Source organism: Pyrus communis, chromosome 15 (assembly GCF_041283825.1).
Source record: "Pyrus communis isolate YQ-2024b chromosome 15, ASM4128382v1, whole genome shotgun sequence".
Taxonomy (NCBI): domain Eukaryota; kingdom Viridiplantae; phylum Streptophyta; class Magnoliopsida; order Rosales; family Rosaceae; genus Pyrus; species Pyrus communis.
Window position 1 is genome coordinate 32,212,842 of NC_142579.1, and position 27,185 is coordinate 32,240,026.

General features: G+C 37.0%; 3 protein-coding genes, 1 long non-coding RNA gene and 1 pseudogene across 4 annotated transcripts; 4 read left to right on the forward strand and 1 right to left on the reverse strand.

The window, feature by feature from the left end:
* Positions 1 to 66: 66 nt before the first annotated feature.
* LOC148690873 (uncharacterized) lies at positions 67 to 1,818 on the reverse strand. The gene is made up of 3 exons (XR_015956962.1): positions 1,705 to 1,818; positions 932 to 1,019; positions 67 to 248 (listed from the first exon to the last, which is right to left on the reverse strand). It is a non-coding gene; the product is annotated as an uncharacterized LOC148690873 (long non-coding RNA).
* A 1,939-nt stretch (positions 1,819 to 3,757) lies between these two features.
* LOC137742052 (early nodulin-like protein 15) lies at positions 3,758 to 4,534 on the forward strand (annotated as a pseudogene).
* A 9,651-nt stretch (positions 4,535 to 14,185) lies between these two features.
* LOC137716287 (blue copper protein) lies at positions 14,186 to 15,940 on the forward strand. The gene is made up of 3 exons (XM_068455724.2): positions 14,186 to 14,455; positions 14,821 to 15,177; positions 15,318 to 15,940. The coding sequence occupies exons 1-3, from the start codon at positions 14,275 to 14,277 to the stop codon at positions 15,716 to 15,718; spliced, it is 939 nt and encodes a 312-aa protein (XP_068311825.1). The 5' UTR covers positions 14,186 to 14,274; the 3' UTR covers positions 15,719 to 15,940.
* A 3,757-nt stretch (positions 15,941 to 19,697) lies between these two features.
* LOC137712939 (blue copper protein) lies at positions 19,698 to 21,728 on the forward strand. Its single transcript, XM_068452149.2, has 3 exons — positions 19,698 to 19,980; positions 20,227 to 20,730; positions 21,147 to 21,728. The coding sequence occupies exons 1-3, from the start codon at positions 19,794 to 19,796 to the stop codon at positions 21,578 to 21,580; spliced, it is 1,125 nt and encodes a 374-aa protein (XP_068308250.1). The 5' UTR covers positions 19,698 to 19,793; the 3' UTR covers positions 21,581 to 21,728.
* A 2,750-nt stretch (positions 21,729 to 24,478) lies between these two features.
* LOC137715511 (stellacyanin) lies at positions 24,479 to 26,768 on the forward strand. The gene is made up of 2 exons (XM_068454860.2): positions 24,479 to 26,126; positions 26,357 to 26,768. Exons 1-2 carry the CDS (start codon positions 25,946 to 25,948, stop codon positions 26,665 to 26,667), a joined length of 492 nt encoding a protein of 163 aa, XP_068310961.1. The 5' UTR covers positions 24,479 to 25,945; the 3' UTR covers positions 26,668 to 26,768.
* The last annotated feature ends 417 nt before the right edge of the window (positions 26,769 to 27,185 follow it).

Sequence of the window (27,185 nt, forward strand, 5' to 3'; positions counted from 1 at the left end):
CGAAGGTGATGAAAGCCATTTATTGAGTGCAAATGCTGAAAACAAGGGATAAATAAAGCTTATAAATATAAAATAATAATAAATATGTAAATAAGGACCGTGTTCAGAGCACACCTCTAATCTAGAATACTAAAAGAAAATAATATAAAATTGAATGAAACCAAGGAGTGGGTCCTACACCGAGAGGACTCGAAGATGCCGATGCGGAAGTGTCTGGACGTCGGGATTGTATGCCTCGATTCTAAGTCCTGAAGGGGGCGCAAAACAAACATGAGTGGACCAAGTTGATATATATATAATAAAACAGTTATCAACGTACTAACCCCCAGGTTTTATGAAAACACATATATAATGATAAACATAGGTTTTCCGAAACCTAGCATGTCGTACAATGTCTCAAATCATCATTCGCATAAAATAGTAATCACTAGTGAATGTCCAATATAACACTTCAGGCCCCATGCCGGCTCCCCGTCTCTGAGCACACAGTCAGAGGAAAATGCACTTCAGGCCCCTTACCGGCTCCCCGTCTCTGAGCAGACAGTCACAGGAAAACACACTCCAGGCCCTATGCCAACACCAAACCGTCGCCCGGGACGGACCGGATCTATCCCTACGTCCTGTAGCGGAAAGGACCATTAGGTAAGTACAAAACCAGTGAACATACATATATTGAAAATCAACTTCATAGTATAAAGTCATCCATCATCTATACTATAAAGAAGTGTTCTAAACATGTTCTAAATATAATATCGTCATCCATCAGATATTCTATAAGAACATAGGTTATAGGAAAAATAGTAATAATTCAAACTAGCCTTAGTAAGCATGTTATCTCAAAACGTTTCATAAAACATAATCGTAAAGTCATGCTTTTCTGTGTATGCAATTCTACCATTAAAACATGCATTTTCAGAAGGGGTCCACTCACAGTACTTCGCCGTCGGAAAGCCACGCCACTAGCGAAGACGGAAACGCCACGCCACTAGCGAAGACGAAAACGCCACAATTAAACGCCCCTAAACACATAAAGGGTACACTTAGTCAAACTCTACTCAAACGATTGAATTTGGGAAAACGGACATCGGAAACGGGTTCAGGACTTCGAAATTAGCCTAGGAGGGGTCCCGCATGAAAACCCAAAAAGTCAACGGTCAACGTTGACCGTTGATCGGTCAAAGTCAAAGCTGACCGTTGACCGGGTCCGGGTCAACGGGTCAAACGGGTCAGGGTCACGGGTCAATGGGTTTTGGGTTAGGGTTTTGGGCTTTGGGTTGGATCCGGGTTTGGGCCTAAAGGGTTTGGGTTAGGATAATTGGGTTTAGGTTTTAGGTGGGTTGAGTTTGGGCTTTAACCTCACGGCCCAATGGCCCAATTAGGTTTTGGGCTTGGTTCACACGGCCCTAAGGCCTAATTTACAAGGGAAATGGGTTTGGGCTACAACCAAGGCCCTAAGGCCTTTGGGTTTTTAAAATGAAACAAAATAAAAATAAAAAGGAAAATGTTTTGGGTTTTGGGCCAGAGACCAAACCGGCCTAAGGCCCGTGTGAGGGTGAAGAACGGCCCGAAGGCCTGGGTGCGCCGGAGAAGGACGCCGGAATTCGGCCGGAGAATTCCCAAGCTCCGTTGGAGCTCAAAACTCAACCAAAACATGTCATTCAATATACCAAATTGAAGCCCCGAAGGTAAGGAATCGAAATATACCCTTGGTTCCCGTCATCGTGGTCGGAGTTGGCCGGAAAACATCCTGGAAGCCACGGGTATCCGCCGGAACTGGGTAAGATTCAAATAAGCATAACTTCTTCAATACTCAATGAAATTAGGTGAAACAAAAAGGAAAGTTGTAGTAATCAGCGAGACGAAGAGATTGATACCTCGCACGCCGGCCAACTCGCCGTGGTTTGGCCGGAAATTGCCTCGAAAGGGGCGGTGCTCGTCGGAAAACTGGGAAATGCCTCCGAGGTGGTTTTCTTCGTGGTTTGACGTCCAAAACACAACCACGGGGTTAGAAAAGAGTTATAGGTGTGGGCATGGGTGTGTGTGTGTGTGTGTTCTTGTCGGAGGAAGGAGCACCGAGAGGGAGAGAAAGACAGAGATAAAGAAAGAGAGAAGAGAGACTGAGAGTGAAGAAAGAAATGAGAGGCTCGGGGGGACAGAATCCGGGGGTGGGCCCCTTGGGCTCACGACTCAAAAATAATTTTAAAAAGAAAGGCATCCTCCGAACTTAGTGAAGATACAAAAATACCCATTTTTTTACGTAAATTCCGGGACGGGTTATTACACTTTTGGTGGTGTTTTTGCGGGTGTAGTATTGGTGTTGAGGAGATGATAAAATACATACGAATACACAGTAATTCACACGTTCAGATATATTATACCACTACCGTTCTATGATAGAACTTCTTTCATCTCTCTCTCTCTCTCTCTCTCTCTCTCTCTCTCTCTCTGTAGGATTTGCAGGTGGAAATATTCGTCAATTGGTTTTGCTCTATCACAAAAAAAAGGGTTTTGTTACTGTGAGGTAGAATCAATCCTAGTTTAAAATTAAAATTCAAACTTTTCCCACTAGCATATATGACATTCAACGGAATCAGAGTTTCAGCCAAATCAGAATCAGGTATGGCGGTGTTTATATAGGGTATGTTTGGAACAAATGTGGTGAACCTAGAGAATGTTTAAATTTAAAATCTTTAATGGGGTGTAAATAGAAATTAGGGTGAAATTAGTTAGATGAGAGATGATGTTTAAATAGAAAAACTCTTACATAAAAAGCTATATAGTTATTCTTAGAGAGAGAGATGTGTTTGCATAATTGTGTAGATGATGTGTTATTTTCATGCCTTTATTTATAGAAATAAGGGAAAGAATAAATCATTCTCCTTCAAGGAATACAAGTCATAATAGTGAAGAATAACTAGAAAAAAAATCTAATCTAAGATTTACATAATCACACTTAAATAAAAAGTTTATAACATGTATCAAATTTTACAAGAACCTTTTTTGGGACCCTATTTTTTCTCAAACAAAAAACGTACACACATATTTGTAAATTCCCGATGGGCAGCAACAATACTTGTTTTGAAAGTGTTTGAAGGAAACAAGTAAAGACTTCGTAAAAGAAAGAGATCAACAATATCTTAATGGATAGGGTATTGGGTTTCTACTCATGAATTTCAGATTTGAAATTTCTCCGTCTCTTAAACTATTGTAATAGTTTCGAATCCTCTCATCTCCTTAATAAAATAAAAAATCTGGTACATATAAATATTCGTGGCTCGAAGCTAGCATCTTCTGGTGTGTTTAATGCCAAATTTGTTAAACTCAAGTATTTGGTGCACTTTATTTAAGGAACTCATAGAATTCAGATCACCTAAACAAAATTATTTGCACTATGCTTACTAGCTAATTATATTTTGCATATAAACCTTACTAATGTGAGCTTATTAGTGCTGGGCTTAATTACCAGAAACAACTGATCGCGATACTGACAACTAATTTGTTTTGTTGAAACTATTATGTTAGGTAACATCGCCAAGGCCGCCCGGTTAATTTAGCTTGTTTCCTGATGTGATACACATTGCATAAAACTCGTCTCTTTGAGGAATTTAGCAGGTCTCGCTCAAACGCTTCCTAAAATCCAAGAGGTATTTTTCTCTATAAATTCAGAACTTCATTGCATAAAAAACCGCACTACAAACTTCCTGCACAAGAACACAACACAAAGACGTACAAGAATTGATCTAAGATGATCAAAACCATGAATGTGATGGCCCTTGTTATAGCAGTGGCAGCAGCAACATCGGTGCTCATGCGACATGTAGAAGCTGCAAAATATACCGTCAGAGACGAGTTGGGTTGGACAATTCCTCCCGGTGGCGCTGCCACCTATGAAGCATGGGCAGCCAAGCATAGCTTAGTAGTTGACGATATTCTAAGTAAGCTTGCTATTTCCCAGAAATTTAATTTCCCTATTTTGTTTAATTTCCTAAAAATAATGGGTTAGTCTATGGTACTCATAAAAAAGGGTATTTGTCCTCTTTAATTTGAATGATGATTTTCTTACACCAATAAATGTTATTATGTGCATTTTTAATATTGTTCGAAAATGTTATTATGTGTTATTAAGTATAATCTTAGTATTACCATTATATAACCTGAAGTATAATGATTAATTAATCTTGTTTTGGCATTTGTATTGTAGCCTTTAACTTTGCGGTAGGAGAAAGCGACTTGGCTTTGAACCAAGGAGGACTTTGACTCGTGCAACACGACGGATCCCTTATATGTATTCCAAGCACCAGGAGAATATCAGTTTCTTGATGTTGGTAGATATTACTTGACCTGCACCTTCGCCGGCCATAGCTCCAAAGGCCAAAAGATTGCCCTTTCCTTTTCTCCCACTTTTTCTCCTTCTCCAAGTCCTACTTCAAGTGATGGACAAAGCCAAATTGCTGCTCAAAAATCTGCTGCGGTTAAATTTGTGTCCAAGAAAGAAAACGGTTTCAAGAAGCTATTTGGGTCAATTGGCTACTAGCTGTATGCCAAGAGGAAAGATCAGTAATATTATTATTACCTTGGTCCTTAGTTACTAATAACTACAGGTACTTTGTACTCTGTTCATGTAGTGCGACTCGAAATAATGAATGTATGGTGTGATTCACAAAATAAAATAATGAATTATGATTGATTTATAAGTCCACTATTGGTCCTTTTTCCTGGGTTATTTTGTGAAGGGATATTTGATCTTTTGTTCTTTGTCATGTTGTAGTGATCTTCAATATTTCTGGTGAATAAAGTTACTCAGAGCCAGTTTGGGATTGATGTGCTTTTTTAATAAATTACTTATGTTGTGTTTTAAGAATAATCAGTTGAGTGTTTGATAAATTGTATTTTTAAAAGTATCGTGAGTATGAAAAGCAGTGTAAAAACAGTGTCTAGAAGGATAAATCATTGCTTAAAATTAATGAGTATATTACAGGAATTAAAAATATTCTAAAGGCACAACTCCTCTTTTTATTAAAGTAGTTTTTAAAAACAACCTACATGCTGCTTTTAAAAGCTGATGTTTGAATGTCATTACTTTTAAAATAAGCAATATATTTTATTTTTACCAAATATTTTGGGTAAAGTACAAAAAACTACCTCAACTCTTAGGGTTACGACAGTTTCATACCTTATCTTTTAAAATTGACAATGTCATACTGCATCTTACGAATTTGTGACAATGTCATACCTCCGTCAATTTTTCTGTTAGTTTTTCTATTAAATGCTGACGTGGCAAGAGACGAGGACCACTTTCTATTAAAAAATTAATAAAATATTATTAAAAACTAAAAAAATTATTTAATATTTTTAAATATTAAAATAATAAATAAAAGTAAAATTTAAAAAAAAATGGGTAAAGTACAAAAAAACTACCTCAACTATTGGGGTCACGACAGTTTCATACCTCGTCTTTTAAAATTGACAATGTCATACCGCATCTTACGAATTTGTGACAATGTCATACCTCTGTCAATTTTTCTGTTAGTTTTTTTGTTAAGTAACTAATTTTTCTGTTAGTTTTTCTGTGATAATTTCATACCTTACCTTATCATTTACCTTACCTTTATTAGTTACTAATAACTACAGGTACCTTCTACTCTGTTCATGTAGTGCGACTCCAAATAATGAATGTATGGTGTGATTCACAAAACAAAATAATGAATTATAATTGATTTATAAGTCCACTCTTGGTTTTTTTTTTTTTTTTCCTGGGTTATTTTGTGAAGGGATTTTTAATGCTCTTCAATATCTGTGAATCAAGTTACTATAGGAGTGGATTCGGTTCGGTTCGATTTTTTATTGGTTTTATTCAATTCAGTTTATTTTCAGTTCAATTTTTTATGGTTGGATCCGGTTTCAGTTCGGTTTTTTTTTTATATATAATTAAATTGAAAATTGATTACTTTATTTATAATAAAAACAAAAAAATGGAGATGAATCCAACAAACTAAATTTGCAAACTAAATGATGTGTCTCTAATAGGAATGGAGCACATTTATCAACGTTTAAGTAATAAATTAATCATCAACTTCTATATTTTTTAGTTTTCAAAATTTAGTCTCTCTAGCATTACCGAGACAGATAGAGAACGATGAAGGACAATGAGAGAGATTCAGAGAAGTGGCATGTAGGAAAAATAAGGGGGGAGAATCTAGGGTTTTCCTTAGGAAATAAGGCTTTCAAATGTTTTATGGGTTTGGGCTTAAATTTGGGCCTATGTAAGTTTATATAATAGACTAATACTTGAAATTGGACTTATAAATTATACCCAACCGAAATAATTAAAAAAGATATTAATTTATATTTATTCTGTTCGGTTTGGTTTGGTTTTTTGACATCTAAAACCGTAACCGAACTAATAGCTTTTGGTTCAGTCTTTTCATTTCGGTTCAATTATTTTTTGTTTCGTTTTTTTTGTTTCGGTTCGGTGAAAGGCCTCATTTTTTTCGATTTTGGATTTTCGGTTTTTTAGCCCAACCCTAAGTCACTCATTCCAACTTCAAACCTGAGTTCTGCCTAAAAAGAAAAAAAGAAAAAAAAAAAAACGACTTAAGGATTGGACAATCCAATAGGGATTTGGCTTGCAGTATATATTACAATAAGATAGTGAGAATGTCACATCCCGGCTTGGGGCGGATCACTTCTCGGGCCCGCTCCACCACCATAGCACGATATTGTCCGCTTTGGGCTTACCATTCCCTCACGGTTTTGTTTTTGGGAACTCACGAGCAACTTCCCAGTGGGTCACCCATCATGGGATTGCTCTAACCCTCTTCTCGCTTAACTTCGGAGTTCCCACGGAACCCGAAGCCAGTGAGCTCCCAAAAGGCCTCGTGCTAGGTAGGGATGAGAATATACATTTAAGGATCACTTCCCTGGGCGATGTGGGATGTCACAATCCACCCCCCTTAGGGGCCCGACGTCCTCGTCGGCACATTTCCGGCCAGGGATTGGCTCTGATACCAAATTGTCACATCCCGGCCCGAGGCGGATCACTTCCCGGGCCCGCTCCACCACCATAGCACGATATTGTCCGCTTTGGGCTTACCATTCCCTCACGGTTTTGTTTTTGGGAACTCACGAGCAACTTCCCAGTGGGTCATCCATCATGGGATTGCTCTAGCCCCCTTCTCGCTTAACTTCGGAGTTCCCACGGAACCCGAAGCCAGTGAGCTCCCAAAAGGCCTCGTGCTTGGTAGGGATGAGAATATACATTTAAGGATCACTTTCCTAGGCGATGTGGGATGTCACAGAGAACAGGTACTAATTGATAAGAAAATAATATAATCATCAAATTTTACCAAAATTGTTCCTATGAAGAAAATAATCATCAACAATTAATGTCTTGACCTGGATAAAATTATTGCTCTATGTTTACTGGCTAATTATACATCTCTTATAGTAACTCAAACGGAATATACAATAGACAAACGTCAAATGCAAGAGCATGAATTGAAATCTCTGTGAACCCACCAACATTTCTAATAGAGATAGAACACACCAACATATGTGGATACTATCTTTATTAGAAAGATAATGTAAATTGTATATATGAAAATAAAACCAATCATATCCTTCTCCTAGCAGAACGAATAATAAAACTCTCAACTTGTCACAGTCTTAATTAACAGCCTAAACATTACTCCTAACAATTTCCTGCTGATGGCCTGATGCGTGCCAAGGATTTACAGGAAACAACTACGTAGTACGTAAGTACCAATAACTAATTTTTTTTTTTTTTTTGTTCAAATCAATGACTAATTTGTTAATCTCAAGTATTTGGTGGATTTAGATCACTTGTCACCTGAATAAAATTATATGCAATCAGGCAATGCCAAGAACAGCAATCACAAATTAACTTTTCTGTTTGCGATGAGGCAATGCCAAGAACAGCACTTTAATTTCTGTTTTCTACAAAAACAAAAACAAAAACAAAAACAAAATGCCATAGTTCAGAAGATATCATTATTTAATTAGGTTTTACATTTTCGACATAACTAATACTGACGCTAGGTACCTCATTGACCCATCACTATAGACACATGTTGCACACACTATTGCATTCGTATACACAGCTAATTAATTATAGGCTTTAGCTTCCAACTATAAAGTTTTGCCTGCGCGTTGCTACCATAGTAGAAATTGTGTGAAAAATTATATTTCAAAAGTATAAACACATCAACTTATCACATCTAATTAAATTACTGTGACAAAATATTGACACACTTAATATGAAAATTCATAACTATTTGACAACATGAAATCAAGCAATCTCTAAAGATAACATGTCATGCTCTGATCCCGACATAAATCTAGGATCGACAATGACGTCATCAAATAACGATATATCTAACATACCCGCCTCCGAGATATGTACCAAGCACATGCCATGCCTCAAATTGCGTAGTAATTTTTGTACACTTTATGGTTGCATCTAACCTCCAGTTAGACTGCCTATATATCCTTAATAGGGATCAAGTCATTCGTAGTTCATCATTTCACTACACTCAAACATCCATCACATAAATCACTATGTCTCAACAATATATCACAATGCAAACCATGCAATATGGCAAAGAACCAATGACGAAGCACAATATTCTTCTCAAGCCATATTGATCAACTAAAATAATCATAATAATGACATCCATATCCAAAGTCATTTTGCAATCCCGTTAATTAATAAATTCATGAATAAAAAATGCATGATCTTAGCATTTATTTATGTTAATCAATCAATGCGATAACTTATCATTTCACAAATTTAACTAAGGAACTCTATATAATTCCCTACCTTGATTATGAGTAATAAATATGGTAATTCTAATTTATATACACAACGTCTATTAGGGGTAATTCCCACTCACTCGAATCTAAGGTTCTAGACTAACCTTATGGAAATAAGCAAGAGCAAGGATTCTAGACCACTCAACGGAATCGAACAATCTTGGGTTCCGGACCACTCAACGGAACTAAAATACGAAGCTGCTTCTCGTAATCTACCCAGGCCTGTCATATATACAATCATGCCTACATCAAGGAGATGGCACACTGGGCAAATCAAACACTCGAATAAGCTGCGAAGCTCGGGTGAGTGACAATAATACAAGTATGTGATATTCAATTACAACAGACCATCGATCACAATCTATAAACATCAAGTATAGAATCATGCTTTATGGAATCATAATCAAGTCGCTGAAAACTCTGTAGGAGTCACCCAGACATCCAACGGTTTTTCTAATTCAAACCACAAGATTCTTAAAAACTAGTGTTCACATGTATATTAAAACTAGGGCTAGAGGGACACAGTTCAGCCGAAGCCTACATAAGTAATCAAACAGGGAAGTGGCCCCCCAAAGCGGATTAACCAAGCAGAGCCACCCTTGAGAAAGTAACCAAGTAGGCAGTGACCCCCCAACGCGGATTAACCAAGCAGAGTCACTCCTACAGCTGTTAGGAAGTGATCACCCAACCCGAATTAACCAAGCATGATCACTTCTAAGTATACATGGCCATAAGGATCGCCCAACGTAGATTAACCAAGCGCGATCCATAAATAGTATGGTCCCCCAACGCGGATTAACCAAGCAGGGTCAAGATAACCAAGTAGGTAGTGAGTCCCCAACGCGGATTAACCAAGCAGAGTCACACCTACAAAACTGTTAGGCAGTGATCACCCAATGCGGATTAACCAAGCATGATCACCCCTAAGTGTAAATGGCCATAAGGATCGCCCAACGCTGATTAACCAAGCCCGATCCATAAATAGTATGGTCCCCCAAAGCAGATTAACCAAGCAGGACCATCCATATACCACTACTACATGGTGCAAACTCGGTGTCACCTAACCCTGTGACACTAAGGTAACGGTCCTCTACTAGCCCTCAGGTTTAACAAACTTTTCAATATGCATTTCAAATCACTTTTTTTCACAAGTATTTCCAATCCATGAGTCAAATCATATTTAATAAAAATAGATCGATGATCAATTATAAAATAATCACATTTTAACAGAAAACACATTTATAAAACCAAGTCATATACACAAAGGATACTAATATACGAAAACCATATCACATATATTAAAGTCACTCACCGAGACAAGACCGCAAAGCCTCACTGAGTCTCTAGTAATACTAATTTTAGTTGTATGAATGATTCGAGACATGTTGACCAATAGTCAACTCTCGATCAACGGTGGGGTCCACATCCCTACATAATTTGATCCGGATGATCCGCACATCGGATTTTGGATCCGTAATCTTCTAAAATACACATTATGCCTCTAGAACAACATACTAAAATTTAATCGCGATCCGACGATCGGATCGTCAATTCATATTTTGATCAAGTAATGTATCATAATGAAATTAGGTTCAAATAATCAAACCACGTCATACGAATATCAAATACAAATTTAAGACATCTAATTGGACTTAGAAAGGCATCGTCGGCCCACTGGGCAAAGCGCCGCCGCCCGCACCATTGTTGATGGCGGTCGGCCGCCCCAACTCGCCGGAAAATTCAACAATTTCCAAAAATTACCAAATTTTACAGGAAAGTATATGTCAATGAGGGGAGCAATTTTCATACATGTGGCCAAGTCCAATTCGGACGGGAAGTGTCTCAATTTCATAAAAACCCGCCGGAAACCTTAGAAATGGGTGTTCCTCGATTCATCGCCAAAACGAACTCCAACGCCACATCCAATGTTTGGACCTTGCTCCAGGGGTTGAGGGGAGTCTATCAGTGGTGGTGATAGACAGTAATCATTGTCGGAATCACTATAAAATGAGAAAACTCACCAGAAAACCCTCGGCACTTTGTGGCTTCGACCTTGGAAAATGGAAAAGAAAATGGAAATCTAACACTACATAGATGTAGGACTCGTCAAGAGCTTTCCATGGATACCAAAATCACCCAAAACGGTATTGAAGAATAAACAGAATCTGACACATATACATTTATTCTTAAATGAAAATAGTATAAGAGAATGATTTAGTTAGCATCAACAAATACGATGTGCAAGTCAGACAACAGGCCATCAGAGTTGAAATGTTGATATATGTCTCCAAATTCTGCACACGCGAACTCTAACTTTTTCTTGGATTGAAAAATAAACTAAACTCATGATATTTGTCATATTTCATCATGAATGAAAGGTTGAAAAATAAACTAAACTCATGATATTTGTCATATTTCATCATGAATGAATGATTGAAAAATAATTTGGTGTCATGGGAAGGCGGGATCTCCGCTGATTGGCAGCGCTCCACCCATCTTAGGCTGCTACATTTGTTAGCGTGCTTCCGATCTTCAGCTCGAGCAGTCAGTACGTACTATTCTACCGATCCTCTTCTGCTCCAATTCTTTCTTTTTCTTTTTCGTTTTCTTTGTTTTGCTACAGTGCGAGGCTCAACGGTTATTGACTAATTGGTGATCAGAATTATTAAACTTGTTGTAGCATCATCATGGGTGCATTATTTGACACCTCACAAGTAAAGGCTCGGACATTTGTACTTTAAAAGGATTATGGTACTGGATATAGTCTTTAATTAAGCGGAATTGTGTTAAGCTCATAATTAAGCTAAGAAATTTAAGATTCAAGTTGATGCAAATTAATTAACGAATTACTTAAAAATAAATTAGAAATAACTTGCTTATTTTAGAAATAGCAGAGATATCAATTTAATGGAATTTAAAAAAAAAGAAAATTAATAAAAATGACTTGAAAACTTTGAGTTTTAATGATAAAGACAAAATAAAGGGTAAAGTGAATAGTACCATGATTGATTTTTTAGTGTAAAAATATGGTTTTTTTGTTAAAGTTAACAGTACCACGGATTTTTCGTTAAAACTTCCATAAAAAATTGCTATGCCTAGAGGCCTGGGGAATCAAATGAATTCAATATTACAGAACCACTTAAACAAGGCTAGTTTCATATACAAATTGTTTGAGCCCTAGAAGCCGCCTAGTTGGAAAACTCTGGCAAATCATTAAATTAAAGAGGGGGGGTTTGGTAGGAAGGTTGTGAAGAATAACAAATTGATGCCCTGCTCATCACTGCTCACGAAATACAATATGACAATGATGCCCGACCAAACAAAGAAAGATTCGTAATATATATGCGCTTCTAGAAGTCGTCTTCTCACGTTCTAATTAAGAAAAATTTGCTGAATTATTTCCACGTTTAGTGCCCTTAAAATCAAAACTTGGAATAAAAAGTTTTAACTGAAACATTGGTCTGATGTTTCTTCTATTCATTTTCTAGAAGTGTGGCTGAGAGAGACAAATTTAAATAGCACTGAAGTTGATGTTTTACTGTACAACTAATCGACAATATATAATACAATTCAACTTCTTATAAAGATGTGCAAGGTGCTTGAATTCTTGGGTGGGATATTTGGACTCTCAACATTGTCCTTAGATGTATGGTTATCTAATCTTAAAATGTGGACAACACATATTGAATTCACGAGAGCATGTTGCCCATGGGGCTCAACACGTTGGCAACATGACTATGATACCATGAAAAAAAATTGATATTTCATCATAAAACTAATTATAAATAATATGAGGAGTAACCCCGAACCTTTTAGAACAAATACAAGGTCCTTAATTTAATACCCCGATACAGAATCTCAACTCTTGTCACATTCATCTAATATTAATCTGCATAATAAATAACGTGTTTTTAAAAATAAATAAATAAATAACGAATGGAACTGAAATGGGAAAGCCCAACAACCAAAGGTTGATTGGCCATTAACTCTGGACTCCACATCATTGGTCTGCATGTTGTATATAATTTTCTTATAAGTTGACGAAGTATTTGATTACGACCCATTTGCAATTAGATATCTCAATTTGCGGTTAATAATGATTCCTGTTTTCTGAATCGAACTTGACCTGCTCAAGTTTGTCTTTGCGTATCTGCTAGGAATTACAACATTGAAATTAAGAAACCCCCTCCCCCTCCACCCAACCAACACACATAGACATCCGATATACACACACACTATGAGATAGCAAACTTCGAATTTCTTACGATTTTTTTTAACCAATATATTGGTGATATTATTATTTTAATGCAGAAATTAAAGAATTATTTCCTTCGTAGATGTAACCGAGATAGTGTACGCATGTTTGTTGGACTAGTAATTCTTCAACAGAAACTTTAGTTTAGATCAATAAATAATTTAATATTATCGTATACGTGTTATTTGATTCTTTAGAATACGTCAATCAATTTAATTATTTCTACCAACTTTCCTCTCCAACTAAGGTCACTACGTATCCTTTTTAGTATTTCTCTTTTATTGACACTCGTGAAGAGCACAAATGTTGATTGATTCAATTCTAGTGCTAAAAATATTTTGTGACTTAAACAAATCACCCCTTGAATAATTATAATATAAAGTTAATGGCATCATAAAACTTCTGTTGTCATTAAAGGTCTTGGAAATTTGGTCACACAGAATCGAGGTAGAGCAATCTCCAGGCAAGAACTAGATAATCAAAAGTGTAGTACTCTGACTTTTTTTATCCTAGCTGGGTTTTAAAACTATATCAAATTATATGCAGGGCAAATAAAAGGGTCCTTTAGAAGATAACTAGAGATGGTCATAAACGCGTTAATTGCATTGAAAATCTGGATCATTTCAAGCTCGTTAATCTTGGCTGCATAATAAAAAAATTATAAGGAAATTACACACTAGGGATTTGATCTTTGCACAAAGAAATCCATAAAAGAGAAATCATGAATAATAAGATTTCATTTACAAATTAACAAGTTAATTAGTGTTCTATCTTACCATCCCATCTGCATTTATTTATGCAAAATTAACAAATGGAATATGCTATTGATTTGTTTGTTTTTTTTCATTTCTTTCAAGATAAGTAGCAGATAATCTCACAAAAAGATGTAATTAAGGGCATTCAAGCACGTCAGCATTTAATTATATAAACTTGGTCCACTTCAATTGTAAATTGGTCCTTAGGTTCTAGACATCCTTGAATAAATCAGTCGAGCAGAAAATTGGGGAGGCAATTTTGCTATATCATTTGTCAAAGTATCACCGAAGCTTCCGTATAACTTCCTCCTTCCAACCTCTATAAAACGATCACAACCCAAATCTCATTTTTCACATAAACAGACGCATTAGTACATAAAAACAAGAGAGCAAAACAAGTTAAAAAGCAGTTACAAAATACAAAGAGACAGTATGGGAAGAGAACTCACAATAGCCATCCTAGCCATAGCAGTGATTGGTCTGCTTCACTCCACAGCAGCACAGAAAACCCATGTGGTTGGAGAAATTCTCGGGTGGCTGGTTCCTCCCGGCGGTAACTACACTTATGAAGCCTGGGCAGCCACGCAGCATTTCGCCGTTGGTGACCTTCTTGGTTCGTAACATATATACTCAAGTTTCACTACTTTTAGCTAAAATGTTTTGAAGTACTTTTAGATTAAGCGATTTCGTATCACAATAAACTAATCTGTGAACGGTTGGCAGATAAAGTTTAAAATGTTTATGGGTTACGAAAAGCATTTGAAGTTTTTTTTTTTATTTTTTTTTCTAACGAAACACATAGCAATAATTTCTTCAAATAGTATTTGAAGTGCTTTGTCAAAAAAAAAAAAAAAAAATTGTATTTTCTTCAGAAGGTTTGATATGCATAGAAGCACTCGCTTCTGAGTATAAATATTTTTTTACGAAAGCATTTCCAAGTGGACCTGTGTTTATGAATTTATGTTGTTCATTTTTCAGTGTTCAACTTTACCGACGGTGACCAGGACGTAGCGAGGGTCACAAAGGAAGCTTTCAACAAGTGCAATTCGACAGACCCCATCAAACTTATGACAACCAGTCCGGCCAACTTCACTTTGGACACCACTGGAGAGTACTATTTCATTGGAACCAAGGACAAGCACTGCGAGTTGGGACAAAAGCTGGCCATTAACGTGACTGCGGAACATATATCACCTGCTCCAAGCCCTGCACCCAGATCAGGACCAGTGACTTACGTCGTTGGTGATAAATTGGGTTGGCTTGTCCTACCAGGCGGTGAACTTGCTTATGAAGCTTGGGCCTATGGCAAGACTTTCATTGTCGGAGACACTCTAGGTAACTATATCGATGTTGATGATAACGTAAATTTATCGACGACTGTTTCATATCTAGACTAATTAAACGCTAATCAAATTCTGTTGCTTACATATAAATTATTAATTCCTTGACAATGTTTTACTTTCTTGCTTTTGTAGTTTTCAACTTTGTCAATGGGACACAAGACGATGTGGCTACGGTGACCAAGTCAGCTTATGAAAACTGCACCACCAACAGCACTATCGCCGTTTACAAAAATAGTCCAGTGATTATCCTTCTCAACACCACCGGTGAGCATTTCTTCATATCCACCTACGATCGGCGCTGCTTATTAGGCCAAAAGCTAGCCATTAACGTGACATCCGGGAGCACAGCCCAACCACCATCGTCCCACTCACCATCGTCCCACTCACCATCGGGTTCCACAGCACCTTCCTCGCATAGTACTCCCTACGCTGGTGGACCAGGCGCTGCTTCTGCTCCATTCAGCTCAGCCCCGTCCAGGATTGGTAGCGGCTACACCTTCTTGCTCATTGCCGTGGCTGCTTTCTTCTATTGATCATTGGTCACCAGCTAGTTCATATGTTGATTTTTATAATTCCTTTGGAATATGTTCCATACATTTGCAGTACATACCATGAGGCTGTATTTTTTTTTTATTTAATTTATATTTATGATTTTGCTTTTGTATTCACCTTTACCAATTCGTAATAATCCTGGCTCTATCTGTATGTACGTTCCTTTACTTTAGTTAATACAAATAAGTGCAGCCAATTGCCTATTTTTGGTCCCCGTTTTCAATTAACTTGCCCCTTTTTTTATAAACGATACTCATTTTTAAAGGGAGAAGATATTAATACTAAACCACACAATAGCGACCATATATAGATATAAAACTCAAAACAGATAAACAGCCCCAAATAAAAACATCCAAATTTGCAAGATTGAAACACTTGTCACGCAACAGTAAATAAATAGAAAATAAAATACGACAAACACACGAGGATTTCTTTAATGTGGTAAAACCCCACACATAATTGAGAAAGTCACGGGCACCCTGGCAGAAAATAATCCACCAAGAGCAAACAACAAACCCAAAGACTCATACAAGACACAACTTACAAACTCAAATATCGCGGTGTCCTCTTGTTTTCGTATTTTCTTTTCTTCGTCTCCTCTTAGTTGAATGCGATCACGTCAGACCACGAAGGTTCGCCTGCGAGCTAGAACAAATTATGAATGATGATATGAGAGCTACAAGAAAGCATTTTACTAGGATTTCAATCCTATACCCTAGCATACAAATTCCTTACCTTAATTTTTTTTCTCGCACAAAATTATGGTTGGCAAAGATAGAAAACCTGATGGAAAACTATATAACATTATTTAATGAACGTGAGAATCAAATTAACCGGCCCACAATTGAGTAAATCTATATTATACTTTAACCGTAAGCTAAGTTGATTTATATCATGAATTGATTTTATTTGATCTCACTATCCTAATAAAATGTTAACACTTAAATTATATTTTCCCAAAATGATGCATGTGAAGTTTACCTTAGAGCAACTCCACCCCTAAAGACTTTGTGCCAGCACCCCGCTCATTTATCCACTCAAGTAAACAGTAATAGACTCAAGTGTATAGTAATAGACTAAAGCATCTCCGCCCCTAAAACCAAATAGCGTAGTCAATTTTATTAAAATATTATTAATTTTTATTATAAAATAATAATTTAACAAAACGAAGGGATATGAAACTCCCCCACCGCTCCCCTCCCCTGTCTTTGCCCAGAAGCTCCCCCACCACTCCCCTCCAATGTGCAGAAGAAAGAAACCCATTAGCAAGATGAAGGGATATGGGAAGAACACAGTGGAAGTGATCTCTCTCTCTCTCTCTCTCTCTCTCTCTCTAAACCTCAGCCTCAAGGAGGGCGTCGAAGGCCCCCAAATCCCCATCCCCATCGCCCTTTGCTCCGCCTGCAAATTGGCCTTCTCAACCTCAACCTCGAGGAGCTTTGCACCAAGATCTCTCTGCGACGTGTTGATCATGCGGGAGGTTGATGGCCCGGCTAACGTCAGATGGCCCGGCATGTGGGTCTGTCGATTTTAGGCCGGTCTCTTGCCTAGCTTGGGTTGGATGCCGGTCAAAATGCTAGGCTGGAGTGGATAGCCTGGGTGTCGGGCTGGTTTTTTGGCTGGGTGCTGGCTTATCAGTTCCCCAGTGGAACTGCTCTTAAGTCATTCAAGGAATCAGATTACTTTTTATTGCCGTTGACGTGCAACCCTTCAAATCACAAACCTAAATACTAGAACATATCTAAAATCTAGCACTAAATCTATTACAGACACATTACACTTGTCTAAGAAATTAGCAAATCACAAAAACTTATGCTTTCAACATCTCACTTACTAATATGAAAAAATTATCACTTGGAAATAGTCAGTCACTTTGAAAGTTCTTGGAAACAAACGATGGAGTTGGTTTATCAAAATTATATTAAAACAAATAAACAAACCATAGAAACTAATCAATTGCAAAGAATATAATTCCAAGCATATATTATTTTATTTATTATCAATGTCCACAATCAAGGCAGAAGTTTGAAACTGAATTAAATATAGTATACATAGCTAATTAATTGCCACTTGCTAGGATCATGTTCAGAGGACTTCTAAATTTTATTTGCTTACTTAGGATTGTGATCTAATGAAAAACTATATATTCTGATTTAAGCATTAGTCAATTAGTAGATGATCAAGTGACATTAGGATAATAAGACTGAACCAATAAGTTGCTAGCTAGCTGCCGACAATTACGTGCAAAATTTTCGGACTAATGGAATGAGCCCACATATTCTTTTCTTATCTTTGCTAGTGAAATGAAATATCGTCTTGCAAATGATGGATTGTTCTGGTGTTTAACATCTTCCTATTTAACTCATTCTCCTTAGTGTAGACTATTGATTGTAATAAAGAGAAATCTAGTCTTTTATCACTAAGGAACCCCGGCAATGCTAGGGAAATTTTTTAGTGAATTGAAGCAACATATAATCTAAAAAATTAACAAAAACTCAAAGAGCATATGGGCAAATTAAAGCAGCCACTTTGTGCCTTTAAGTAACAAGTTTGAGTATTATTCTTTGCTTTGTGAATATGTATATATTCTGCTCTGTAGTGCAGTACCACAAACACTATAAATATTCTGGCTTTCTGGTAATGATAAAATTCTGGCAATGTCGATCAACACCACGGGTTGTCTTTGGTTATTGCCAGTATTCGCACGGATTGAACAGTGGCCATTGATGGTTTTTACTCTCTCTCTCTCTCTCTCTTTCCTCACCTAACCTTACCACGCATGTGGAGAAAGAGATGGAAAGAGGAATATTGTCATGTATATTAGCACCGAGGTATGGAAGTGTTTTTCATGAAAAGCAAAGGTGAAGGTTTCGTTTGGTATCTAAGATTAGAATAGAATAAATTGAGTAACTCCTTACATAAACAAGTGGATAGTACTTGATGTAAGCCGTAGGAAATAGGTGAAGAAAACAGTTCTTTATTGTCAGTTCGTCTGCTTGTTCGTTTATTTTAGAATTATTTATGGTTGTTAACAAATCAAATTGCCAAGACGGCTATACCATCGGAAATTCAAACCCTCATTCTCTTATTGAGTTGCAAAGTTGTATTTGTAAAGAACTAATTCTGAACAACAGAAAAACAGTAGTAAACCCTAATAAATAAAGAGAAACTATGGTAAGTGGTCCAGTGGAAATACGGTAGAATTTCAAGTCTGGTTTGCTCTCTGGTCTTGGATTTGAGGCATAAAACTGGCAAAAACACAAGTGTTTCTCTAGTTAAAAGTTTTGAAATGACGTGTGTCATTTGATTATAACTAGAAGTGGACTAAAATGCTTTAGCCTTTCCAAATCCCATTGAAAATTGATCATACATTTCAAGGTGTGGAATACCTCAAATATCGAAAAATAAATTTTAGAAAGTGCCGCACAAATTTACAATTAGACTTTTACGAATCCACATTTGGCCTACTACTGCTACAGTCCAGGTTTGACAAATTCCTAATTCACATTTCTCCAATTTTCCTAGATATTAAAAATGAAATTACTTCATTATTTCTCAGGAAATTTCCTTGGTAAACTCTATATGGGTCCTTCCTTTCACCTTTTGTCCTTTTTTGGGACGCTGCCGTTCCTTCACTTTTTCTCACTTGCTTCAATTATTAACTATTCTTTCTAGAGAAAATCTTCCTAATTTCCAAGTCTATAATTTAATATAAAGCAATGACTAGTCAACGCACACAGATGGTCACATTTATTTGGTGAGAGCTCTCATCCTCTCACACGGAAGTCTGAGTTCCCACAAGTCCCATATCTCGGCACACTTGACCCCGTCACCAAATCTGAACCGTCCATATTACTCACAGAACCGCAGACGTGGCATCCATCCAACGGCACAAACAGCCAAAAATTGTGGTTTTCACAAAGCCTTCCTCTATATAAAGGATGACAGATACAAACCCTCTAGAAACCAAAACCTTTACAAGTTTTCAAGAACAGAGGAAAAAAAAGAGAGTAGGAAAAAACAGGGGCGACCTGACCTTCAAAGAACACAACGGCAATGGCAAGGAACACAAACATGGCGTTTTTCGCAGCCGTGGCGGCGGCCACTTTGCTGATGAGCTTAGCGGCAGCGGCAACTACTTACCAAGTGGGTGATGGGTTGGGTTGGTCCGTCCCTCCCGGTGGCGCCGCAGCTTACACTACATGGGCTGACAATAAAACCTTCACTGTCGGCGACACTCTTGGTATATATAATTTCAGCTAAATGAGTGCACATTTGATAACTATTTTGTTTTTGTACACTTAATTTCATGTTTCATACTAATTTCAGCTAAATAAGCGTTGGAATCATAATTATTTCGTATCTGTAAACTTAATTTCAAGTTTCATACTAATGTTAGCCTAAATAAGCGCGTTCGTCTAATAATCATTTCGTTTTGTAAACTTAATTCGATGTTCCATACTAATTTCTTGAACTTTGTGCTTTGCAGTATTCACTTTCAGCAGCGGAAATCACGACGTGGCGGAAGTGACAAAGGCAGCTTTTGATGCTTGCAATGCAACTAGTCCCATTACTTTGGAGACTGCCGGCCCTACAAATATCACGCTTAGCTCTTCAGGGGAGCATTACTATATCTGCACCTTCTCTGGCCATTGCAGTGCCGGTCAGAAATTGTCTATCAGTGTGACCGGAGCTTCTTCTCCTGCTCCGGCTCCAAGGACTACTCGTCCCCCTTCGCCTTCACCACCGGCCTCTGTTCCGGCACCAGCTCCGAGTACTAGTTCTCCTCCTCCTTCACCACCGGCCTCTGTTCCCACACCAGCTCCGAGTACTAGTACCCCTACCCCCGCTGCTTCCCCAGCACCAACACCAAGCTCCTCACGAGCACCTGTCACTTGGACCGTTGGCAACAACAGCGGATGGACCGTCCTCCCTCCGGGCTCTTACCAAACTTGGGCTGCTAACAAAACCTTTGTGGTTGGTGACACTCTAGGTATGCCTCGATTGCGCTAAATATGGTCCTGTTTGGATTTTTTTTTAAGGAAGTATTTCTGCTCATAAGGTTATGTTGAACTGATTTTTAGAAAATACTTATAAATATACTTTTGAAAGTGTTCTATTAGACGTGTTTTTGTGACATAGAAGCGCATAATCAATTTTAAGTATTTTCTGAGAATGTCATAAATACTTTTCTATGTCAGAAAACATTTTTATTAATTCTAAAACAATCTCAAACCTGCCTTAAAATATGAGTTAAGTCAATTGGTTCGAACAATATATTTATTTTATTTTTGAGTTCGATCACTTTTCAGGCAAATCAAAATAGTTAGTTTTTTGGCCTAGTAAAAAATTTACGTATTTACAAATTAATTAGTGTTAAGGTGTTGATTTTGATTGTCTATTGTGCAGTGTTCAACTATTTGAACGGAACACACAACGTGGCGGTAGTGACCAAGGCAAATTACGACTCATGCAACACCAGCAGCACCCTCGCCCTGTCCACTAACCCACCAACGAGAATCACTCTCAACTCCACCGGCGAGAATTTCTTCATCTGCACTTTCACCGGCCACTGTGCCGGAGGCCAGAAGCTTGCCATCAATGTCACCTCGGGCAGTACCGCCGCCACGCCACCTTCCTCCACGGCCACTCCTCCAAGCAGCGGTGCCACCCCTCCAGGCTCTACTGCCAACCCTCCTCCTGGAAGTCCAACCAGCCCAAATACTCCTTCGTCACCGACACCCGAAGGTTCTGCACCACCACCACCAAATGCAGCAGCTTCTCTCGGCGCCGCTGGCCTTTCCGCTACCTTTTTGTCCATTGCTTTGGCTTTGTTGTTTTAGATTATTTTCCGGGGCGGTATATAGTTAATTTTGTGTGATGTGATTCATTCACTTAAACAGCTATAGCGTGATTGTTTTTACACGACATTGATCATTTTTTTTTTTTTTTACATAATAATAAATTTAGTATTGAACTTTGATTCAGCTATATCATCAGTGAAATTATACCAGTGTTTTAAAAAACTTGTACTAAGACGCGTTTAGGCGGCTTTGGAGGTGGGGTGGGAGGAAAATCGCATCTATTTTGTGAGAGTAAGTGAAAAACTCGCTTAGATGTGGCTATTCATAGGGGTGGAAAAAAAAACCAAAAATACCAAGCCGAATCGAAAAAATACCAAATAAAAAATCCCAAAAATTTCAATACCCAATACCGAACCAATCTCAAACTTTCGGTACGGGAATCGGTCTCACATTTCTATTTTTTCAGTAATCTCGAACCGAATCGAAATAAAAAATATATATATTATTTAATTTAAATATATATTTGAAATTGTAACATCCGTTGGATTTGGTTGAGATTTAATCTCAACCGTTGAATACAAATCAAAGTTGAAACCCTCAGAGAACTCAGTCATTCTCTCTATCCATCTCTCGAGTCTCGACTCGACCTCACCTCACCTCAGACAACCTCACCGTCACCACCCTCCTTGCCGATTCTCTCTCCGTCTTCGAATCCGGCCACACCCACATCACACAAGTGACTCACCTCTCTGATCTCTCTCTCAAATCAGGTAAATTTTGGAAATAATTTAGGGTTTGAAATTTAGTTTAGGGTTCGAATTCTAGATTAGGGTTTGTGAAATTTAGCACTTGGAACTGATATGGAATTTTATTTACATTGTGTCTTGTTTCTTTGTGGTTGGGCTCTCCACAATTAGGCATATGGAGACTCCTCATTCTAGGATTGTAAGCGAGCATCTGAAGCAGTTATGACCATAATTATCAAGAATTTGCAGGTTTATCATTTTTTCTTTCTCTTTCTTTCCATTTTATAATATGGCGAGACTGGTTTTTCTCTCTACCCATACCTAACAAGAAACAAGTAGATGTCTTATCCTTACTTCCTTTGCAACGTTTCTCCGGGTGGGGTGGTTCTTGTTAAATTTCTGCAGTCGAGGTAGTAATTTTTAGTTGGATGGTGTCATAGTTATTAGTTTATATGTTTAGGGGCATATAATATATAACTTCATTTGCTTTAATACATGGATAGGCTTTATGCAATTTTTGGTGGAAGTATTAGCATCAATATTGGTAAAGAATTATGCAGTATGTTAGGATTGTGCCTATATCTCGGACACAAGATTAGTTTTAAGATGTAACATTCAAGTACTGCCGTGTAATCTCTTTTCATGAAGGCCACTGCTTGAAACGTGTGGGAAACATTCCCTTGGATGAATACAATCTTTCAGTAATATGATGTATGTGTCGTCCTAAAATAAGCTCTCCGAGCTCTTGGTATTTCTGTGAGTCATGTCAGTGAGATGGTCATGCACATGAGCAAGCTGTCTCCTATTAGATGAAGTAAAATTTATGAATCAAGGCATGTCATTTTTCACTAGCTATCAAACTATTTCTGATTAGTCATTTATTGTGTATCTGTGTCGTATTATTATACTTTCGTAAGCATACTTTGACAAAATAATGGACATTCACCATCTTTTGTAATTAAGGAGAGTTGAAAACTTAGAATTAGCAAATTTGGGTTTTGCAGATTGCTGAAAGAAGGAAATTGGTATCTTCTATACAAAGTAGTGATATAAGCCAAGAAGAGGACGTTTCTTTTGAACAAGGGAATGAATCATTTTCGAATGTGGAAAGTTCTTCAAGTAGTGTTGATAATAGTGTTGACCAAATTGGCAGCATTATTTCGAGCAGCTATGAGCATTCAACTGAAGAAAGGGATTTTGAGACTCTGCCTTCTACTCTTAGTGGAGGGCTTGATGAAATAGAAAAGGATCATGGAGATGCTTTGCCGTTTAATAAGTCTCCCAGTGAACTAGTTACTGGAGTCCAGTAAAACATAAATTCACCCATGCCCTTCGCTTTTTAAAATATAAATTCACTTAATGTTGAGTTTTTTTAACAATTTTTGTCTATAAGATTTAAAGATTTAATACAATGTAATAGGTTGCTTGTTTCTTTTAAAAAGGAATATATATATATATAAAGCATTGAAAACAAAATCTTGGATGCAGAGGTGAATATTCCTAACAAATTGAACTAAAAAATCAGTTATATTACAATATTATTCTTAAAACTTTAATTTTCTACCTACTCTTTCAACGACTTAATTTGTTTGGTTTGCCGTAAGATAAAAAATTGACATATTAGGGTTTGAGACGGTGCCAAGTGCCCCTTATCTTGTAAGATATTTCCTACTTTCTGCTGCATTATCATCTTGCACGAACATATTAAAGGTTATCTTGGTTTCATATCAGCAACTGGTGGACTGTGGACGATTTCCTAGTCACTATATATGACAAAATCTGAGTTTCGTCGCAGATGATGAGGACATATTTGATTTATTATTAGACTATGTCAGATGCTATTTTCTCAATTAGGTTTTGTTCAATGCCAAAGCCTTTCAGACTTCGGTTGTCAAAAGAGAGAACAAATCCTGTTGATACATAATTCAATCAAGAAAAAGAGACGTATACCAAATATGAAAAGACGGTGGCAAAAAGCAGAAAGACCAACTTGGTTTCGTGTCGCTGTAACCCAAGATGGACTAGAGAGCTACAAAGCAAATATCAAAATTAAATGGAATTTTTAATGACCATAAAACTTTCTTTTTAGCATTTCTACTAAGTCTCGTTTAATCATTGATCAATCTTTTCTACTTCTTTAATCGCTCACATCTTAGTTTGTAGCTGATAAAGTATTGAACAATACTCTTGACCCATACATAAAAACAACGGTATGTATTAAAATTGTTCATATTTACATGACTAACTGTTATTAACATTTCAAAAAATGTATCATACTTTCTTTCCATACAAAAACATAATGGAAAATGGGTATAAAAGCAACTTTAGCTTTGCTAATACCGTTGTTATCTTCATATCATCAATCAAACAAAATTTGAGGTTAATCCGATTCTTTTGGTGGTTTACAAACTTCTATATGTTCTTGGTTACCTTTTGATCGCTTTTGCTTGTCACACTTCGTCATATAATTGCCTTCTCATTTTGACATCCATCTTGGACCAAGCAATATAATAATGTGTCGCAACAATACAAACGCACCTCTTCAAGTCAAAAGTATATGACTTGGGCCACGATGCCTGCCCATATCTTTCCATTCGGCCTGATTACAATTTAGTCTCTTGGAAATATGTACCTTTCACATTGTTGTAAAGGCGATATACTAGAAAGTAGAATCATATGGAGTTTACTATGTATTCTAATTACTAAATATAGAAAAACAAGAAAACGATGAAGAACTTACATAGTTGCTTTGTTCAATTGCACCCAGAAAACCAAAAAATTAAAAAGCAAAAAGATTGTATTTCACAAGGGATTTTTTAGTGCGTCGTAAACAATATCTAGTTAATCAAACTATCATAATATTAATGGTTGAATTTTTTTTATTAAAATATTCAATCACTTGTATTATAACACTTAATGTGCCGCGCAAAAAAATTTCTCGTATTTCGTATAAACCAAAAATTGGTAACTTTTCCTAAATTGTACAATATTCCACAACAGACATTTTTGGTCTTTTGTTTCCAGAAAGAACACGTTAACTATTTTTAGAATGTTCAACAGATATTGGTCAATTTGGTCATGTGTTGGATGATGCCCAAAGTCTGATGATGACTTTTCCCCGAGGGATGGTCTCCTTTAGCAAGCGCGTGACTAATAAGGTTGCACATGGTTTGGCAAGATTTAGCTTGAATGTAACCAATCTCGTTGTGTGGTTTGAAGAACCACCGGATATTATCTTAGACATTTTGTTTGACGATAGTAATTCTAATTAGTATGTTAGTGCGAGATGCTATTTTTTCCTCAGACTAAATTGAAATCTCTAGCAAGATTTTTATTGAAGCCCTTTATATGCATCATTTCCTTTGTTTGTAAGTATTCCTCCATTATTAATGAATATCGTATTCCATTTTCAAAAATGATTGTTGAACACAATATAGCTTTTGGTCTTCAGTCGCCTTATTTGAAAGCAAGGAAACTCGCCTTCGATATGTTAAAATCAATCAATTCTATAGCCCTTGGTCATCCTTCCCTTTTGTATAAGTAGTAGACGTTAAAATGATTGATTCATCATCCACCAAAAAACATAATTTCCAAAGAGAAAAAAAGAGATTAGGGTTTTTAGCCAGGGACGACGTAAAGAAGAACACACAGCAGAGAAATGGTGAGTCGTATGGGATTGGTTGGTTGCTTTCTTCTTGTTGCAGTGGCCTTGTTCAACGGTGCCGCAGCTGATAATTACACAGTCGGAGACGATTTGGAATGGACTATTCCTCCAGCCGGCTCTGTTGCCTACTCCACCTGGGCTAACACAAAAAGATTTCAGATTAATGATACAATAGGTAATTAAAATTTCTTCCTCTAAATCTTCATTAGTGTTAGTTCTTTCTTATTCAGTTCAGCTCTGTGCAAGACGTCATGTTTTTCCAGACAACGCATCGAGAAAATTAATCCCTATTTCTTCAACGTAGAACCTAGATCGTCCCTTGAAAATGACATTCTGCAAAGTAAATTTCTCCTTCCGATTGATGAACATCTGTTTATTTATTTATTCATTTATATCTTTTTGCAGTATTCAAGTGGAGTGGATCACACACAGTAGCTGAAGTATCGAAGGCTGATTACGAAAACTGCTCAAATTCGAACCCTCTTGCTTTTTATGATTCCAGCCCTGCAAGTATTACACTGACTTCCAACGTGACCCGTTACTTCATCTGCACCGTAGGTAATCACTGCAGTGATTTAGGGCAGAAGGTGACTATCAAGATTTCTGAAGATGATGATCGCTGGTGGGACCGCAACGCCTCTTCTTCTCTCACCGTTAATATTGGTGCCCTAATCCTCTCCACTGCGATGGCCATCTTCTTCTATAGCTTTAATTAAATGTACTTAATACCTTGTATTTATTCATGTATTATCGAAATTATGTTCATCCTTTTGATTGATAGTTTTCATTATTAATAAAACAATGATTTTTCCGTTCAGGGTTGGAATTTTTTGTTTTTTTTTTTTATTTGCTCGAATTTTTTGAATGAATTAATTAAGGCCAGCTCTCCATTGAGATGGGTTTGGTCGTGCTCGGTTCAAACTTTAGTCAACCCGTCAGTCAATCTATGTACCGACCTTTTCCTATGATTAACGCGTAATACTTCTACCAGAAATGATGGGGAGATTAAATTTTTAAATCAAATAATGCGATTATAAATGATTCGATTGTTAACTAAGTGTCGATTAATATCATTGTTTCTTATTAATGATATATCATTTGGTTTACAAATTTAGTTTAAAATTTTGATCTCTCTAACATTACTCTTTTAATATAAGAAGGTATTCAAAGGGTGTGTGGATTTTTCCTTAAATATTCAAATGGATTTGAAAATAAGGGGCAGAGGTTCTATTAA

Coding starts and splice junctions, on each gene's coding strand:
- LOC137715511 (XM_068454860.2), top strand. CDS start 25,946: ATGGTGAGTCGTATGGGATTGGTTGGTTGCTTTCTTCTTGTTGCAGTG. Junction 26,127..26,356: donor TCAGATTAATGATACAATAG/GTAATTAAAATT, acceptor ATCTTTTTGCAG/TATTCAAGTGGAGTGGATCA.
- LOC137712939 (XM_068452149.2), top strand. CDS start 19,794: ATGGCAAGGAACACAAACATGGCGTTTTTCGCAGCCGTGGCGGCGGCC. Junction 19,981..20,226: donor CACTGTCGGCGACACTCTTG/GTATATATAATT, acceptor TGTGCTTTGCAG/TATTCACTTTCAGCAGCGGA. Junction 20,731..21,146: donor TGTGGTTGGTGACACTCTAG/GTATGCCTCGAT, acceptor TCTATTGTGCAG/TGTTCAACTATTTGAACGGA.
- LOC137716287 (XM_068455724.2), top strand. CDS start 14,275: ATGGGAAGAGAACTCACAATAGCCATCCTAGCCATAGCAGTGATTGGT. Junction 14,456..14,820: donor CGCCGTTGGTGACCTTCTTG/GTTCGTAACATA, acceptor TTCATTTTTCAG/TGTTCAACTTTACCGACGGT. Junction 15,178..15,317: donor CATTGTCGGAGACACTCTAG/GTAACTATATCG, acceptor TTGCTTTTGTAG/TTTTCAACTTTGTCAATGGG.